Source organism: Botryllus schlosseri, chromosome 3 (genome assembly GCF_051294905.1).
Source record: "Botryllus schlosseri isolate E-star chromosome 3, Bs_hap1, whole genome shotgun sequence".
Classification (NCBI taxonomy): domain Eukaryota; kingdom Metazoa; phylum Chordata; class Ascidiacea; order Stolidobranchia; family Styelidae; genus Botryllus; species Botryllus schlosseri.
In genome coordinates this window covers 14,107,398-14,126,826 of record NC_137238.1, presented here as the reverse complement: position 1 = coordinate 14,126,826, position 19,429 = coordinate 14,107,398, and the positions used below count along the sequence as shown (strand labels likewise).

The following is a 19,429-nucleotide window of genomic DNA, read 5'->3' as shown; positions in this document are numbered from 1 at the left end:
CCTATATGACGCCCATTGCCGCACCTACAGGACGCCTATTGCCACGTCACCTGCCACAGCTATAGCACACCTATTGCCACATCATCCGCCCATTGCCACATCATCTGCTACGTCATCACCCACGCCCATTGCCAAATCATCCGCCTATATAACGCCATCGCTACATCATCATGATTATGCGTACTGAGCTGTTTTTGAGAATACGAATTCTCGCGTAATACACTAAACGTTGAACTAAATTTCATAACGTCATCACCGAGGAATAAGTTAACTATCTTGCTCTAGGTTGTAGGTTCGATCCCTGTACTCACCGCATTTCATACGATTTAGCGCTTTTTCATATCTCCTAACACTTTACTCAGTCTCATTGAAATAGCATTGTATAGTGTAAGAGTTCATTTTATTTCGAAAAAAGAGCATATCAATGATATCGTTGATCGTTATTGCGTCGATTCGCGTGCTGAAATCCTCCAGATCGGTTGATGTTTCGAGGTACACCGCTTTGCTGCCATCCGACGCTGCGATCCGAGTTCTTGCGTTCGATCTGACCGTTTTGTTTGATGTAGCGATCACTGGCTTGTAGTATATACGATACGAGCGGAAGGTCGGGATTAGGAACAACTACGCTGGGCGAATAGATGACGAATTCGTCAGCTGGATTCAGAGGTTGATAATGCTCGATCCCGTCGCGAGTATACGTAACGACCAGACCTCCTTCATGCTTCAGAGTGGCTCGATATTTCTGAATGGTCCCGTTTGTGGAATGTACAAAGAGTTGATCCGAGGTCAATTCTGCTCCATTCGAAGCTTCGATACGTAATTTTGTGATGTCATTAAAAAGATACAAGTCTTTTCTATAGGGCCCCTGGGCCAGAATAGTATCTCCACGGATTGCTAGACTCATTCTTTGAAAAGAAATATCAAACATAAGTACAACAGTCATCACGCAATTCCAACTCGCCATCAAATTTAGTCGAGCATCTTCTTATATTAGGTGTCGCATAACAGACATTACGAATATATTGCAACCCCTTGCGCTTTATGAGAAAAGGACACGTAGGATAAAACTTTGCATGCTCGAGCCAGGGATCATCGCACGGCAACCAATTTTGAAACAGCCCGCCACACGAGAAACACTTTAAATGATCCTTATAGCCCAAATAGAACAATCCACAGTCTGCGAGCTCGGCTCCAGAGGTATTGATATTATCCGGCCACCGCATAAATGTGCTTAGTCTACGAGCATAGCGTATCATGTTATAGAAAACGGGATCATTCAACGGGGAGACAGTTACATCTCTATGCTTCGCATAGCATTCATAAATCTTTTCCCCTCTTGGTACTTGCTTGGTACTGCTCAATGGGACCCATCCGAGTTTCATCTTCGCTTATTTCTATGCTACTCGTGGTACCGATGCAAGAGCAGTTGAATGTAGCGTGATTTGTAGGATCCACACTACGCTTAGGTAGCGAATCGCTTTGATCAATGTTCGACATTGCTATCCGAATTGATATACTCTCATGATCAGTATGCTTTATATAGATATTGAGCTATGTACCATTGAAAAATGTACTTGGTACCGATCGAATGATAGGCCCCGAGGTCGTATCACGGAAATTAGAACGTCGACTGCTCACTGAAAAAGACACGTAGCTCATATCCGTTCCTGGTACGTACTATCATTAATTAGAATGCTAGTAAGAATGCCACGAGTACAATCACGCGCTCTCCGCGTGCAAAGCGCATGTAGTTCACTATATAAGAGAGGCTCGAATACGAACTAAACTATACTGCAAAAAGGATGTCGACAATGGAGAAAGCAAGCGACGTAGTTAGCGAATCAACAACTATGATTCCTGATAATCAAGCAGATACATTACCGATTGGTGATTTCGATTCCGATGTCGATGCAGAATTGATCGAAGTTACGACTGCAGCTGAAAAGAGTAAAGAGGCGGAAGCTAGTGATGATGACGTAACAATTATTGATGAGGCAGTGGCCCAATCTGATGAGGCTCCCTCGACTGACGTGATGACTCCAATCAATATCGGTATACCACGACCGGAACCAAGTGAACCTAAATCTAAGCGCAGACTCGACTTCGATAAGAGCATACTACCAGTTGGTGTTCAATTTACGCCTCCGCAGAGTACTGATAACTCGACAGCTGTGACCAGCGCTCAAAGCCCGCCTCACTCACCGATCATCGCCCCATGGAGAGTTTATTCGTCCCCTTTTCGCAATAAGCGACGTCGTATCGCTAATAACGTATTGGACGAGGAAAAGTTTGATGGTCTGATTTATAATTTGGATTACCCTCTACTTACGATTGATGATGGTATAATATTTTTCCGTTCTCTCGAGCAGAATATCGAGGAGGTGTTGTTTGTTGATCGAAAACGGAGCCCTAATTTTCTCCGTGCCGTGTTCATTATCACTCTAATGGAGGGTCATATGCATAAGAAATATTTTGCACCTCACTTCTTCATCGAAGGCAAAAATCAAACAGGGAAAGAAGTGTTGATCGATTTGTTGCTATCTGACGATATCGCCAACTTCCTAGATCCTTTTCATCCGAATCTAGAGGCATTCAAATTTCACAGTACCGAGAAATCTATTTCAGTGATGCGCAATTGCGGGTCTCTATTTTTCGATAACAAGGTGTTGCAAGAAGCTATTATGTACATTCATCGCAATCATTTGCAGTCCGCTTACGGACAAGTAAAGCCGTCGTCGTTTTGGCTCGTATCTGAAATTCAGAATGGCAGTGATGTTATGTTACGCAATTTGGGTGGGATGTTTCAGTCTAGCACAGTGATTATTCGCTTCGGTAATCAGTGTTATCCTTGCTACTTGCCTGAGATGAATAAGCATGCTCGCCGTAAAATTATACATGATATATTTGCTCGTACATTCATACCGTCAGATTCCGAATTTGAGAGTGATTCCTCTTATGTTGAAAACGATGTGCATGCGCGTGAATTTTACGCTAAATTCGATGAGCTCAAACGACAGTACAATGACTGGTATATTTGATTTGTTTTCTCAGATTAATATGGAACCTTTTAATTGTGGTAAAGATCTAAATATGTTGTTACAACAATACGGCCCGGGAGAGACAAGACGTACGCGAGATGCTACGACTGCTACCTTTGAAGGTTTTATTGATGACGATATCAAGAGAGTTGCCACTTGGCGAAAAATGGTCTCACTGGAAGGATATGGGGAATGGCAAAAAGATTTTCTCGTTATAGCAAAAAATGTGCTCAAAGACATCGATAAATTTGGTCCCAATGCCGATGAACTGCGTAACTTGGAAAATATCAAATTTCTATTTCTTTATGAAGCTTTCAAGTGTAAATTGCGTTTGAAATATGGAATAAATTTGTGAATGTGTATTTTTGCAGAATATACTTAAAACTATATGGCTCGTCGAAGACGCTACGAAGAAGATGCCAGCTTCATCATCGATGATTCGCTCGGTTTTAATAACGACGCAACAGAGGTTTTGCAATCGCACTCCAACTCGATTATCGATTCCGAATGGATTAACAGCAGGAGGGTTGCAAGAGGTGCGAGAGAGGTGATCAATGTACGTCTGATCGGGAGAGGTATGAATGATATTCATGCGCGCATGTCATCGATATACCCGAGAAGATTACGACAATTCAAAGTGAACTATGCATATGGCTTCTTGCTGTATAACCGAGAGACAGAAAGACATAGTTATTTTCATCCGCAATCGACCCATGCTGTTTTGGATCTCCCGAGACCTATACTTTCACGTGAGGACTTTGATCGTTTCATCAACTAAATCGATTTATCAGCTGCTTACGAGCAAGCGAGACAAGCGAGACCAGACACCAAGTTTTATTGCGTTGCTATATTACATATCCAATTTTTCTTGTACGAAATGCCTCGAGTATTATTAGGCTGCCCTAGCGCATCGATATCTAAGGAGCTGAAAAAATGTCGTCATATAAATGCGTTTATTCGAAATAGGCAAGGTGTACCTCTTAACGATTCGCTATGCCTGTTCCGTTGCTTATCCCGTTTCTTTGGGAAAAAACAAGACGAGAAGCATGTCGCACAATTGGCATCTCAATTCCGTGAACGTTATCGCATCCCTATTGATGATGGTATACCACTTGATGAATTAAGCAAAGTCGAGGAATGTTTTCACGTGAAGATACTTGTTTATGAAAAACGAGATCATCAAGCATTTATGTTGCGGCAATCCGAAGCGGATGGGCCAGTGGTTCATATACACATGGAAAGTGCTCATTCTTGTCTGATCACAAATATCGAACTTTATTCCCAGACATTTTTCTGTGAATCATGTAAAGTTTTCTTTTCAACCAAGGGACATTTGAAGCGACATCAAAAACGCGAATGCAAAACGTCCCAGACTCGGAAATATGCTAGCGGCGTATACCGTCCTAAACCCACCGTATTCGAGCAATTGGAATCCGAAGGCATTTTCGTTGAGAACCAAAAGAGATTCTTCCCGTATCGTATGTGTTTTGACTTTGAATCCATGCTCGTGAAGGATGAGCTCAGAGCTAATTCTGCAAAAGTAGAATACGTTAATCGACACGTTCCCGTCTCAGTTTCCTTATCGAATAACGTAACCAACGAAACAAAAACTTTCATATCCGAGGGTTGCCCGCAGACGTTGGTCGATGAAATGATCGGGGAAATTTATCGCGTACAGGAACTCGCCTCAGCCGAAATGCGAGAATCTTTCGCCAATGAAATAATCGAACTTGAGAATTTGATTGAAGAACGGAAATTGTTCGATCCCACCAATAGGCGATCCTATTTGGATAATATCTCGCATCGCTTTCATACGTGGCTTGATCAGATACCCATAATCGGTTTCAATTCCTCGCGCTATGATCTGAATTTATGCAAGAAATATCTAATCAAATCATTGCACAAGGAAAGCGGATTCTTCGTTTTGAAAAGGAACAGCGCCTATTTGACAATCGCAACGCACAGATTAAAATTTCTGGACATTTCGCTATTCCTGAGTCCGGGTTATAGTTTGGACGCTTACATGAAGCTATACGGGGATGGGGTGAACGCAAAATTTTATTTCCCCTATGAATATCTGGATAGCATCGAACGCCTCGACGAAACGTCGCTACCGAGTCATGAATCGTTTTACAACGCGTTCCGCAATTCGAATATAACGGAAGAGCAATACGCAGAATGCGTCGCTGTATGGGAACGCGAGGGTATGACCACATTCCGTGATTTTCTCCGATATTACAACGAAGGTGACGTCATTGGCTTCCTGACTGCGCTAACTAACAATTTCGAATTTTACAAAACGCTTGGCATCGATATGTTCAAGGGTAACGTGAGCCTTCCGAATATAGCCAGTAGACTGATGTTTCGTGATTGCTACGATATTACTCTTCTGAATAAGGCCAATGCTGACCTTCACGAAACGATTCTGAACAACTTGGTAGGAGGTTTATCACAGATTACGTCACGGTACGCTATGGCAGATGAAACGAAAATACGCAGTCTTCGCTATGGTGACAGTGCTAAAACCGTCAAGAAAGTAGTAGGATATGACGCAAATGCCCTCTATTTGCAATGCATAAATCAAAATATGCCAACGGGTTACCCTATAAGGTGGATTTATGATGAGGAAAAGCAAAAATTCCATAAACAGCGCGTTTGGCCTACTCATGCGGAGCGCGAATGGTTGGAATACGAAAGTCACGTTCGTGACATCAAAATTCAGCACGCGTGGAACGGTAGTCAAGTGAGAATCGGAAATAAACGCCTATTTGTCGACGGGAACGCCGGTAAACTCATCTTTCAGTACGATGGGTGCTATTACCACGCTTGTAGGAGCTGCTTCCCTAATAAAGAGAACACCGAGAGGCGTGAACTCACCAAACAAAACACGGAGTATTTGGAAAAATTGGGATATACCGTTATCCGTATGAAGGAGTGCGTTTGGACGAATATGGAACGAGACCCTGAAATTGCGCAATTTGTCTCAAAGTTCGAGCGTAAAGTCACGAAAGCTTATTATCTCACTGAGGCGCAGTTGCTCAAGCGCACGCTCGACGGGTCATTTTTCGGTGCAATCGAGTGTGACATTCATTGTCCCGACCATTTAAAATCGAAATTCGAAGAGTTACCTCCTTTTTTCAAGCATATGGAAGTAAACGAGTGCGATATCGGTGAACATATGCGTGAATACGCCAAGGAAAACAATATTAAGTTTCCAAAAAAATTTCTGGGCTCTAGTTATTTCACGAAAAAACAGTTGTTTAACACGGATTTGCTTCAGTGGTACTTGAAAAGTGGCATGATCGTGACTCGCGTATTCCAAGCTGTTGAATATGAACCAAAACAAGTTTTCACACCCTTCGTTGAGCGGGTATCCTCTGAGCGTCGCAAAGGCGATGTCCTCCCAAAAGATCCGGCCCGTGAAATGGAAGCGTTGACCTGGAAGACGATCGGAAATAGTGCTTTCGGTCGTACTATTTAAAACCCTAATAAATATAGGGAACACGAATACGTTACGTTGGAAGAATTACCATCGCGCGTTGAAAAAAAATTTTTTGTCGATGCTGTTGAAATTGATAACAGCGAGGAAGGCTTGCTCGAAGTGGCTACACGCCCCCTTAACATTTGTCACGAAAACCCAATCATAGTGGGCTTCTTTATATTCTGCTGTGCCAAGCTGAGAATGCTCCAGTTCCTATATGACTGCCTACATGTGTATTTGGACGATAGCGATTGGGCTTTCCTCGAAACAGATACTGATTCGGCGTATATAAGCTTAAGCTCCGATACGATCTATTCTCTCATCAAGCCTTCCATGAAAAAACAATTTTTTGAAAATCACGACAAATGGTTCGTGTCTCGCGCATGTGCAGAGCATAAATGTGATTTTGAACGAGATCCCGTTGGCTTTAAAACTGATAAAGCTTGCTGCATTGAGGTTCGCAATTACTCGAAACGTATACCGGGCTTATTCAAAGAGGAATGGGTCGGTGACGGGTTTATAGGCCTAAATTCCAAGACCTATTATTGCAAAGGCGACACCGATAAGTACAGCTCGAAAGGGCTTCAAAAAACGGCCAACAAAACTTTCAAAGATTTCAAAGGCATTCTTCAAAATAGATCGATCACGGGTGGCGTCAATAGTGGTTTTCGTTGCTATGGCAGCGATATGTTTACGTATAAGCAATATCGAAGTGCTTTGAGTTATGGTTATTATAAAAGGATTGTGCTTGATGATGGAATTCATACATTGCCTTTATCTCTGTAATAAATGGATCGAATACGTACATTGCATGCTCCGTTTCGGATGATCGTAGCTGGTCCGAGCAGTAGCGGGAAGAGTTATTTTACTTATGAGTTGGTGAAGAACGCAGAGAAGATGATTAGACCGGCTCCTGAAAAAATTGTATGGCTGTATAATAATTATCAGGCGTTGTACGATAAAATGAAAGGGGTAGAATTTTCGCAAGGGCTCTCCGAGCTCAAAAAGTTACAGAAAGGAAATAGGCACGTTCTCTTGGTGATCGATGACATGATGACGGAAGCGAAAGAGGCCAGAGATCTATTCACTCGATACAGCCATCACGCAAAGATCAGTGTCGTGTTCATCTGTCAGAACTTATTCTATAGGGGTCAAGGCTTTCGGGATATGACCTTGAGCGCGAGCTATATCGTGATATTTAAAAATCCCCGTGATGCGAGTCAAATCAGTTTTCTTTCACGTCAAATGTTCCCGGATAAAGCCGGATTCCTTACGGAGGCTTATAAAAAGGCAACTCGAAAACCGTTCTCGTACATACTGGTTGACGTGACGCAAGAGACAGACGAAAATTATCGTCTTCGCAGCAAAATATTCCCACATCAAAAGTTGACGGTATATCAACAATAAATACAGCTCGCGCTGCAGATTTTAGGGCATTCAACATGTCGAAGAGGGGAAGTAACATATCTCGAAAACGATTGAGCGACTATCACGTTAAATTAAAACTTTTGAAAAACGCTAAAGGGAAACAACGAAAAGAACTTTTATCGAACAATCAATTTTTAAGTTGCGTTTGCCAGTGCGTTCATAACTTGGCTTCAGGGACACTACGTATCTCCCCGTCTAGAAAGTTGAGGCTTGGAAAACACAAATCCGATATCAGACAATTGCTGGCGCAAAAAACTCGCAGAGGTCAACGGAGGGTGCTACAAAAGGGTGGATTCCTCTCAGGTATAAAGATTATGATAAAATAGCAACTTTTTTCTAACTAGTCTGTATTAGCTATATTAGGCGCTGCAATCCCCGTCATCGGGAGTCTGTTGGGTAAACTTTTCGGAAAGAATGCATGAACTACAATTCCCCGCATTTCGAAGCAAGGACGAATGGGAAAAGAAATTTGATAAACATATATCGAAAATTAAAAGCTCTCCATTGAATGCTTCCGAGAAACTAGCTCTGTATAGGCATGGTATTGCTCAACTGAGAAACTTGAGAAAAGACGTAGACGCAGCGACCGCTCGCCCTCCCGCCGCACACACGGGGCTCGCGAGCCCCGTAGCGAAAGAAAAGCGCCCGCAAAAGAAACGCCCGCGCCGGATTCCACAACCTTCGTTTCCCTGGCTTTATAAGAGACAGCGTAAGCCTAATCCCCGTATATACGGGAAAGAATGGGAGACGTAGACTATTTTGATCCGAAACAGCCCAAATCGTATAGGGGCGCTTATTTGCAAAAGGAAAAAGAATGGCTTAAAGGACAAGATACTTATACTTTTCATTTTCCGTTACGTAAGAAATTTAGGCGTGAACGTGTAGTGGTCTCCGGTATCAATGCTCAGTTTCAGAGCGATTTGATGGATCTGCAATCTATTTCAAAGTACAATAGCGGTTTTCGTTTTGTGGTGGTGGTGATTGATATTTTTAGCAAATACCTTTGGATGATAGCGATTAAAAATAAAACTGCTTCAAGTATGATTTCTGCTTTCAAACGTGTGTTTCGTGAACGCGTACCGTTAGTGTTACAAACCGATCAAGGTAGCGAATATACCAATCGCGCTTTCCAGAACTATCTAAAGGAGAACAAAGTTAGATATTTCTATACGATGAGCGAATTAAAATCCTCTGTCGTTGAAAGGGTGATTCGTACTATGAAGGCGATTATGTATCGATTTTTCACAAAAAATAACACGAGGAATTACGTGAGCGCTCTCGATGACTTTACTTACTCCTACAACAGGACGTACCATCGTAGCATTGCCATGGCCCCAAACCAAGTGAATTCGTCTAATCAGGAATCGGTTTGGAGAAGACTTTACGGGTTTCAAGAAGCTAAACAACCCGACCTCGCTGTAGGAGTACCCGTCCGTATATCAAAAATTCGAAATCTTTTTGAGAAAAGCAGCCTACCCAACTGGCAACGGGAAATTTTCTATATCGCAGACGCCCAAAAGGGGGATCCCCCAATGTATCGCTTACGTGATTACGGTGGTGAAGTCATCCAGGGTAGATTTTATAGAGAGGAGCTCCAACGCGTAAAAGAACCGCAAGCTTGGCGTGTCGAGAAGATTATAAGAAGGCGTAAACGCGCGGGACGAGAACAGTATTTAGTGCGCTGGTTGGGATATGGAAGTGGATTCGACAGCTGGGTCGATAAGAAGGATATCGTCTAGTCGGAACCTTTATCAGTTTTTGGCGCAACTAGTAATCATACTGGTCATCGTATCGTTCTCTCTCTATAATCTTACCATTTCGAATGGGAACAAAGAGCTTTGGATATCACTGCTCTCCTCTTGCGTTGGTTATATGCTTCCGAATCCCAAGCTCAAAATATGAGCTACGTCACGCTATTTTCGAACGCTTCCATGGATAAATTTCCTGATAATACAACAGCGAGTTATTGCGTTGAATTGGACGTCCCGAAAAACGTGGAAGATACAGAAGTTTCTCTGGCTGAGATCTCCTTCCCTACGGATTATCAAAAACAGTATAGGATCACGAAGAATAGGTATGGGATCAGATCGCAAAAGAGAACAAGAAAATTTCATTTTAAATTGGGAGAATACGACTCGTTATATGACATGTATAGATCGTTGGAAAGAGACAATCCTGATGCAAAAGTAACATGTTTCCCTGAAAATCATAGTATGTCTATCTCTATACCTCATAACGAGGTAACCGACAAATTGCGACCAGAGACGGACATAGGGCATAGTAGCTTGCTACGCCTCGGAGAATTGTACGGTGCTCTTATGCATAAGGAAACGAGGGAGGAGTTATTGGTGTTTCATTTCCCGAATACTAATTGTACATTGTGGAATTATTTTTTCACCGAGGGTATCATTCATTTGAACTTTCGCATGCGACATGATCCGACTATCGATTTCGTTTATGTTCATTGTAATATCATTGAGCCACAAGAAGATAGCGGTAGGCTCTTACCGTTGTTACGCGTCGTACAGGTGAACAATCGTAAATCATTTTCGAAATATTACACGAAGCCTTTTTATTTCCCTGTTAATATAAATAGGCTAGAACGCGTCGAAATATCGCTACTTGATGAGAAGGGTGAGAAAATACCCTTTCGAAGTTCTCCTTCGAGTGTTGTATTGCATTTTCATAGACGGGGAGTTGCATTATGAAATATATTTATATTACGTCACACGAGTCTGATTTTACTATCGATCTCGCGAAACCGATAGATTCTGGTGAATGGGAGATAGGGCTTGCCGAGTTGTCTTTTAAAAATAATTTTCAGCCCACGTTCGAGCCTTACGACGGCTTATTATGGTACGTGAATGATGCGGAAGGCGATAATAATTTTTATTATTTCCCGGCTGGTGATTATCATGATAAAATTAGTTTGATGAAGCGTATCAATCACGATCAGAAAAAAGCACGATTTATTTGGGTAGATGGTTCTGGTCCGGTCTTGATAGCGGGACCTTACAAGAGTTCTAGCGGTCCGAGACTTTTTATGGATAATAGAAACCCCGTTCTCAGAGGAGGCGCTCGTTCGGAGGTAGAGCTAGATGGTGGATTACATAGACGAAGAAAAATTCACTTTCAAGGGGAACCTGTGTCCGTGACCAACGTTTTAGTTTATACGGATGTCATCACCCCTCAAATTGTAGGTGATACGAGTGCGCCTCTACTACGCAATATCCGCGTTACGACAGGAATAGATGAATATCAGCATATGCTATTCAAAAAAATATATTTCTTTCCTCTGAATACGGAGCGAGTAAGCGAGATACGCGTTATGCTTCGTAATGATAAAGGCGAAGCTATAAAGTTTGGGAACGCACCTCTTCATCTCACACTTGCTTTAGGACATCATGAGGAGTCATTATTGCTGTGATCGGGAGGCGTTCAGAAACTATTATCACCAACAGAGCGGTGGTGATATCAATTTTTTTCGGGGTAAAGTGCAGAGAGGTCATGGACTTGGAAACTTATTTCGTTCGTTCGGAAGAAGCGTTATGCCCCTAATTTCGAAAGGTGCAAAATCACTCGGGAAGCGTCTACTACATACCGGTGCGCAAGTAGCCTCTGATGTTCTTAATGGAGAGAATGTCGGCGATAGTCTTAAAATACGCGGAAAAGAAGCCGCTGGGAACGCTCTCGATTCTTTACTGAGAAAAAGAAAAATGCCAAGACGGAGTCGTAAGATCACGAAAAAGAGACGTCGCAAAGATATTTTCGATTAAATATATATTACACGACGATAAGCATCATTTGTTACTTGAGACTTGATAGATGGCGGAGTTAATTCATGTACAGTCCCCAGAGGGGGTACATCCCTCATTGGATTTATTTCACATTCCCGCGACACAGACTAGCGTTGAAAAGAAAAGAATCATCAAGATAGCACCGATTTCGAACAACTCCAGCGTGATAACATTCCGCTTTGAGGGGTCAGAAGACTTTATCGATTTGAGCGAGAGCTATTTCTTATTTCATTTACAATTAAAGAAAGGTGGCGAAGCAATTGGTGCCGATGATGATGTTGGAGTTGTAAATAATATCTTGGATTCCTTGATTTCTCAACTACAAATTAAAGTCGCTAACGAAACTTTGAAACAAGATATAAAAGTACAGTGTTATTCGTCCTATCTGCACAATTTATTCACTCCGCTTGACGTGCAAAATACCACACTGAGGGCCTCAGGATGGAGAAAGGATACTTTAGGAAAAATGGATACGATCGGTGGAACTAACGCCTCGGCTAACAAAGGATATTACAACAGGAGTAAAGCCTATAAGGATGATAACGTGGTGGAAATACGTGCAAAAATCCATCACGGACTATGTCTGCAAGACCGCTACATCCTACATGACGTGCCTCTCGAGTTTGAGCTTACCTTGAATCCGAAAAGCTTTTTCATGATGGGAGATGCTACCGGTCAATTCACCTTAACGAAAAAGGAATTACAGTTATGTAGCGTACGAGTCAGCGACGATGTGAAGACAGCGATGATGGTTAATGCCCAGGCGAAATATCCGTATATCGACATGAAATTGATCACCCGAACATTTGCGGCTGCTACGACGCAGATAGATATCGGGAATCTATATAGCGGGACTCTACCTTCTCGCCTAATCATCGGAATGGTAGCTACGAAAGCCTTTCAAGGAGATGTTACGAAAAATCCTTATAATTTCATACACAATAATATGCAACGACTCGAACTGAAACTGAACGGATTTCTGATTCCGGAGGGAGGTTATGAGCTAGATTTCGATAAGGGTCATTACACGGAGCTTTACCATAACCTGATTGAGGGTACGGGTGCAATGGAGAGAAACACAGGACTCCTAACACCTGAAGAGTTCGCTAGTGGTTTCTGTCTACTGGTTTATAATTTGCGCCCTGATGATTTGGATGATTGCTTTGACTTACAAAAGAGTGGTACCTTAAGTTTACGGATCACATTTCCTGCTGGCGGGCTAACAGCGGAAACTACTTTGCTCTGTTTCATGGAATTCCAGAAGCTATTGCAAATCAGTAGCAGTCGTAAAGTGACCGTGCTATGAACGGGGATGAAATAGACCAAATATTGTGGTGCTGCGAGTCAACAAAACATATTTTCCTTGGCACATTTCCTATCGATCGACTGCCGAGACGACCCCCTCCTCCTTATGCTATCGTGATCAATTATGACGAAGCTCGAAAAATCGGAAGTCACTGGATATGCATTTACGCGGATGAGGATGAGACACATTTTCACGATAGTTTTGGCTTAATGCCACTGAAATACGAGATTGCCTGCTTTATAGAACCAGAAAATTATACCTGCTCTATAAAGCGTCTGCAGCACAAACGTTCCAGAGCGTGCGGTCATCATTGTCTAAGCTTCATCGTCCATAAGGCGCGCGGATGGAGTACGGAACGTTATTTAAATTCCTTCGGTGAAGATCATCGCAAGAATGATTCGATCGTGCGACGCTTCGTCAAGGAGCTGAAGCAAGAATATGAAATTGTGTAAATGTATATGCGAATAAAATCAATAGTTTCAAAGTTTGCTTAGTACGTTTAAGGGCGATATTCGCTACGTTCATTATAGCAATCATCTCAATCAGCAGTAGCGACTTGCTTTCGGTTAGGTGATAGTGGCTACATATTACCATTATCTAGCAAGAACCAGGAATTTGTATTGAGTGACTTCGCTCCTACAGCAAACGCAGCTTACATTACGGCGGTACTGAACATCGAGTAATAAGCGGGACTAGGCAGGCTACCCTTAATACGAATTTGCATTTTGCTGGTACAATCTATGCTATAGTTGAGCGACTTTGATACGACCTCAGCACACTTTTTTTGATATAGCTGCGCAACGATCTAGACTTGAACGTCGTCGTCTGGGACAGATGTGATGTTATAGCCCGCAGTTGCATAGCGTTTTAGGAGGTAAATTATAGCATAGACATAGGTTATAGATTTAATTCACTGTCGGAAAAGCATCAGTGCACTAGCTATTAAAATCACATATCTAAAAGCAGCAGCTTATGGACTTGTAAAATCGACATAATGCAAATCACATATCTAAAAGCAGCAGCTTATGGTCTAGTGGCTTCATATTATCATCATCTAGCAAGAGTCAGGAATTTGTATTGAGTGACTTCGTTCCTATAGCCCCGATTGAGTGACTTCGCTCCTACAGCAAACGCAGCTTACATTACGGCGGTACTGAACATCGAGTAATAAGCGGGACTAGGCAGGCTACCCTTAATACGAATTTGCATTTTGCTGCTACAATCTATGCTATAGTTGAGCGACTTTGATACGACCTCGGCACACTTCTTTGATATAGCTGCGCAGAGATGTAGCCTTGAACGCTAGCGTCTGGGACAGATGTGATGTCAGTGATCTGAAATGTTATAGCCCGCAGTGGCATAGCGTTTTAGGAGATAAATTATAGCATAGACATAGGTTTAGCTATAGATTTAATTCACTGTCGGAAAAGCATCAGTGCACTAGCTATTAAAATCACATATCTAAAAGCAGCAGCTTATGGACTTGTAAAATCGGCATAATGCAAATCACATATCTAAAAGCAGCAGCTTATGGACTAGTGGCTTCATATTATCATCATCTAGCAAGAGCCAGGAATTTGTATTGAGTGACTTCGTTCCTATAGCCCCGATTGAGTGACTTCGCTCCTACAGCAAACGCAACTTACATTACGGCGTTACTATACATCGAGTAATAAGCGGGACTAGGCAGGCTACCCTTAATACGAATTTGCATTTTGCTGGTACAATCTATGCTATAGTTGAGCGACTTTGATACGACCTCGGCACACTTCTTTGATATAGCTGCGCAAAGATGTAGCCTTGAACGCTAGCGTCTGGGAGAGATGTGATGTCAGTGATCTGAAATGTTATAGCCCGCAGTGGCATAGCGTTTTAGGAGATAAATTATAGCATAGACATAGGTTTAGCTATAGATTTAATTCACTGTCGGAAAAGCATCAGTGCACTAGCTATTAAAATCACATATCTAAAAGCAGCAGCTTATGGACTTGTAAAATCGGCATAATGCAAATCACATATCTAAAAGCAGCAGCTTATGGACTAGTGGCTTCATATTATCATCATCTAGCAAGAGCCAGGAATTTGTATTGAGTGACTTCGTTCCTATAGCCCCGATTGAGTGACTTCGCTCCTACAGCAAACGCAGCTTACATTACGGCGGTACTGAACATCGAGTAATAAGCGGGACTAGGCAGGCTACCCTTAATACGAATTTGCATTTTGCTGCTACAATCTATGCCAGTGGTTCCCAACCTTTTTCGACTCATCGCCCCCTTTTCTAACTTCACACCGATCATCGCCCCCCAAATATTGGGAACATAAAAATGGGCATACAGACTGAAATCACCGGCGACTTCGTTACGTAATGACATTTCATGGCCTGTCTGCTATGTCAAAAGATATTCAAATCGCCCATACGTACTAAACTAAAAGACGCATACGATTTCAAATTGGTATTTTTGCACTGGCAATTAATTTTTCTCGGCGAGATGGCATTTTTTGGGGGGTTCTGATTGGACAGGACAGGAACATTTGGCGCCAGCCAGGCACATGTGGACGATTAGATATATATTTATATCGTATATATATCGAAGTCGGTCAGCATAAAGGCAGTCCTTTTCCGCCAAGGTTTTCTCGTTCTAGCACACTTCTCGGAGTCGCATGTTACATGGCCTGAAACTTCATATGTCTTGGTGCGTCCTGGTGTGATAATGGCTGACGCCGAGATGCCCATTTCTATAACTCATGCGTATTATTTTTTGGAGGAAGGGTATCCAATAAGCAAGAAATACGTGACCACGAAATGGCGCGCAGCGCGAAAATTTTTTGAAAAAGTTGCCTAGATTTCCAAAATAATACTCTATAATTAATGTTAATTCTGGAAAAAATGTGGGCCCCCTTCGAGTTCGGGCCCCCAATTTCTCAATTGGGAGCTTGGGTGTGGCAGTTACGGTCATGGACGCCAATATAGCCATTTCAACATGCCATTGCCCCCCTATCGCCCCCTTCGTCCGTTTTCGCCCCCCTATCGCCCCCTTGGCTATTTTCGCCCCCCTGGACCGACAAATCGCCCCCTGGGGGGCGATATCGCCCACGTTGGGAACCACTGATCTATGCTATAGTTGAGCGACTTTGATACGACCTCGGCACACTTCTTTGATATAGCTGCGCAGTGCGCAGAGATGTAGCCTTGAACGCTAGCGTCTGGGACAAATGTGATGTCAGTGATCTGAAATGTTATAGCCCGCAGTGGCATAGCGTTTTAGGAGATAAATTATAGCATAGACATAGGTTTAGCTATAGATTTAATTCACTGTCGGAAAAGCATCAGTGCACTAGCTATTAAAATCACATATCTAAAAGCAGCAGCTTATGGACTTGTAAAATCGGCATAATGCAAATCACATATCTAAAAGCAGCAGCTTATGGGCTAGTGGCTTCATATTATCATCATCTAGCAAGAAACAGGAATTTGTATTGAGTGACTTCGCTCCTACAGCAAACGCAACTTACATTACGGCGTTACTATACATCGAGTAATAAGCGGGACTAGGCAGGCTACCCTTAATACGAATTTGCATTTTGCTGGTACAATCTATGCTATAGTTGAGCGACTTTGATACGACCTCGGCACACTTCTTTGATATAGCTGCGCAAAGATGTAGCCTTGAACGCTAGCGTCTGGGACAGATGTGATGTCAGTGATCTGAAATGTTATAGCCCGCAGTGGCATAGCGTTTTAGGAGATAAATTATAGCATAGACATATGTTTAGCTATAGATTTAATTCACTGTCGGAAAAGCATCAGTGCACTAACTATTAAAATCACATATCTAAAAGCAGCACCTTGTGGACTTGTAAAATCGGCATAATGCAAATCACATATCTAAAAGCAGCAGCTTATGGAGTAGTGGCTTCATATTATCATCATCTAGCAAGAGCCAGGAATTTGTATTGAGTGACTTCGTTCCTATAGCCCCGGCAAACGCAGCTTACATTAATACGGCGTTACTGAACATCGAGTAATAAGCGAAGCTAGCCAGCCTACACTTAATACGAATTTGCATTTTGTGGGCACAATCTATGCTATAGTTGAGCGAGTTGAAATGATACGACCTCGGCACACTTCTTCGATATAGATATAGCTGCGCAAAGATGTAGCCTTGAACGCTACCGTCTGGAACAGATGTGATGTCAGTGATCTGAAATGTTATAGCTTCAACCTGCAGTGGCATAGCGTTTTTAAATGGGAGATAAATTATAGCATAGACATAGGTTTAGCTATAGATTTAATTCACTATCGGAAAAGCATCAGTGCACTAGCTATTAAAATCACATATCTAAAAGCAGCAGCTTATGGACTTGTAAAATCGGCATAATCCCAGTAGTTAGATGCTTGCTACAACTCGCAATTTATCAACTTTAGGTCGTGAGTAAAGCAAGAATTCATAGACTAACATCCATCTCAAATCCGAAGTGCATACCCGCGTAATTATAACCAAATTTAGTGCGAATCTATACGGAAATGTAGCCTAAATCACCTGCGTCATTAGGTGAAGTGCATAGCGCGATAGTTGTGATAAATGCGAAATTTTCCGAGCGTAAATTGCGTATATGCGATGTCGGCGTTTTGATCTGAAATGAAATGAGCGAATTTAAATATAGGTGATAAACTATTGTTCTAGCTAATTATTATAACCACACCGAGATTCGAGTAATAAGCGAGCCTAGATAGTCTACCTTTAACAGAAAACTTGCGTATACATTCGAATTTGTGCGACTTCGGCTATATTGCCGGTTAACATTATAGCCACGCGCAGGACTCACCATTACGTTAGCTATTGGAGAAATCTCAACGTAAATCAATCTGCGTTCACAATTCGCGTAAGCTAATGCTGCATCGAGAAATTATAGCTAAATTGAGTTTAAATTGACACGAAAATACATTGGTCTTACCTCGGCTGCGATACCTGCGTCCCTGCGCACATGGCAATACTTGTAATAGAAATGTGAAGTTTTCAGAATGCGAATTGCTTTACGTCGGAACTAAACATTCTAATTCGTAACGCCAGCGCGGCGTTTTCTTGGAAACGCAACTATATTTAGAATGTTCTAATTCCCATTATCGATGTGGCCCGACTTTTTGGAATCGCAACTATATTTAGAATGTTCTAATTCATATTGTCGATGTGATCCGACTTCTTGGAATCGTAAGCAACTATATTCGTGCCGCATTTACACGCGTCAATTTCTTGGAATAGTACTCGGCAATATGCGCGGTGCATGAGCTTTGCGTGATCGTAGGCCTTTATGGTTGCGATATCTGTATTATTAAGTTGCATTTGCAGAATTCCCCGAAATCATTGACTAATTAATGATGACACAGCTGTTATAGTCTTACATTTATGTGTAATAACTCGAAAAAGGTGTTGTCTCGGAATTTAAGAGAGAATCGGCGGTTATATTCTCAAAACAGCTCAATACGGGTAGTTTGCTCAATAGCCTGGTGGTGAGCGACGTGACATTATACCCATCCAAGCCAGGTTCGATTCTAGCTAAGGTAAGTTTTGGCGTGGTAATGAGTGTTATAGGTGCAGCAATCGACATCGCGCTGGTTGATGCGGCGCTGTGCACAATATAGATGCGGCAATCAATGCGGTGATGATGTGGCAATGGATGATGTGGCACTATAGGTGTGGCGCTTGATGATGTGACACAGATGAATGTGGTATGTGATGTGCCAATGGATGGATGATGTGGCAATAGGTGTGCTATAGGTGCGGCAATGGGCGTGCTATAGGTGCGGCAATGGGTGGATGATGTGGCAATAGGCGTCCCATAGGTGTGGCAATGGGCGGATGATGTGGCAATGTAGGCGTGGCAATTAAGGCGACGTGGCCTTCTGGGATTGGACGGTACCAATTTGACCAAACCTCACTACTCATCTCCATTTCGCTCTTCACAACATGTCTTTCATGTTCATGGGAAGCATGTATTAGTCGCACGGTTGGCATCGATTTGTTTTGGATCGTACATTGAAGAAGCGCCGTTGGTTGCAAGTCGAGAACAAATTCCGATATATCCTGCTAGTTTCCAGCCAGAAGATATTATTTAAAGGTATCTAATGTCAGTAATACTTTTCTAAACTTCAAATTATCCGTAAAATACCGAGTTACCTTATTTTATGGTAGACTGCAATTTAGTTGGAGAAGAATGTATGAAACAAAGCATCAACACAATGTCCTGCGCTGGCCTTGTAGGTATTCTTGTCATATTCTATACTTTGGCAACATCTTTAACAGTTAGAACTTCTAACTAGAAGAACACAGTCCTGCGTTGTGGTAGTTTTACGACAATGTTCTTTCAGATATAGCAAATA

At 42.3% G+C, this 19,429-nt stretch overlaps 1 protein-coding gene across 2 annotated transcripts; it reads right to left on the bottom strand.

Moving 5' to 3' along the window:
* Positions 1-378: 378 nt before the first annotated feature.
* LOC145435826 (uncharacterized) lies at positions 379-17,709 on the bottom strand. Of its 2 annotated transcripts, XR_013914046.1 has the most exons (8): positions 17,592-17,709; positions 13,310-13,475; positions 12,378-12,428; positions 9,762-9,891; positions 7,326-7,432; positions 6,395-6,476; positions 1,882-4,570; positions 379-905 (listed from the first exon to the last, which is right to left on the bottom strand). XR_013914046.1 is itself a non-coding variant. In XM_080313093.1 (7 exons), exons 4-6 carry the CDS (start codon positions 7,330-7,332, stop codon positions 4,357-4,359), a joined length of 303 nt encoding a protein of 100 aa, XP_080169219.1. In that variant the 5' UTR covers positions 7,333-7,432; positions 9,762-9,891; positions 12,378-12,428; positions 13,310-13,397; the 3' UTR covers positions 379-905; positions 1,882-4,356. The 2 variants fall into 2 exon arrangements, 1 of the variants encoding a protein (XP_080169219.1); XM_080313093.1 differs by lacking the exon at positions 17,592-17,709 and having other exon boundaries at positions 13,310-13,397.
* Positions 17,710-19,429: the final 1,720 nt, after the last annotated feature.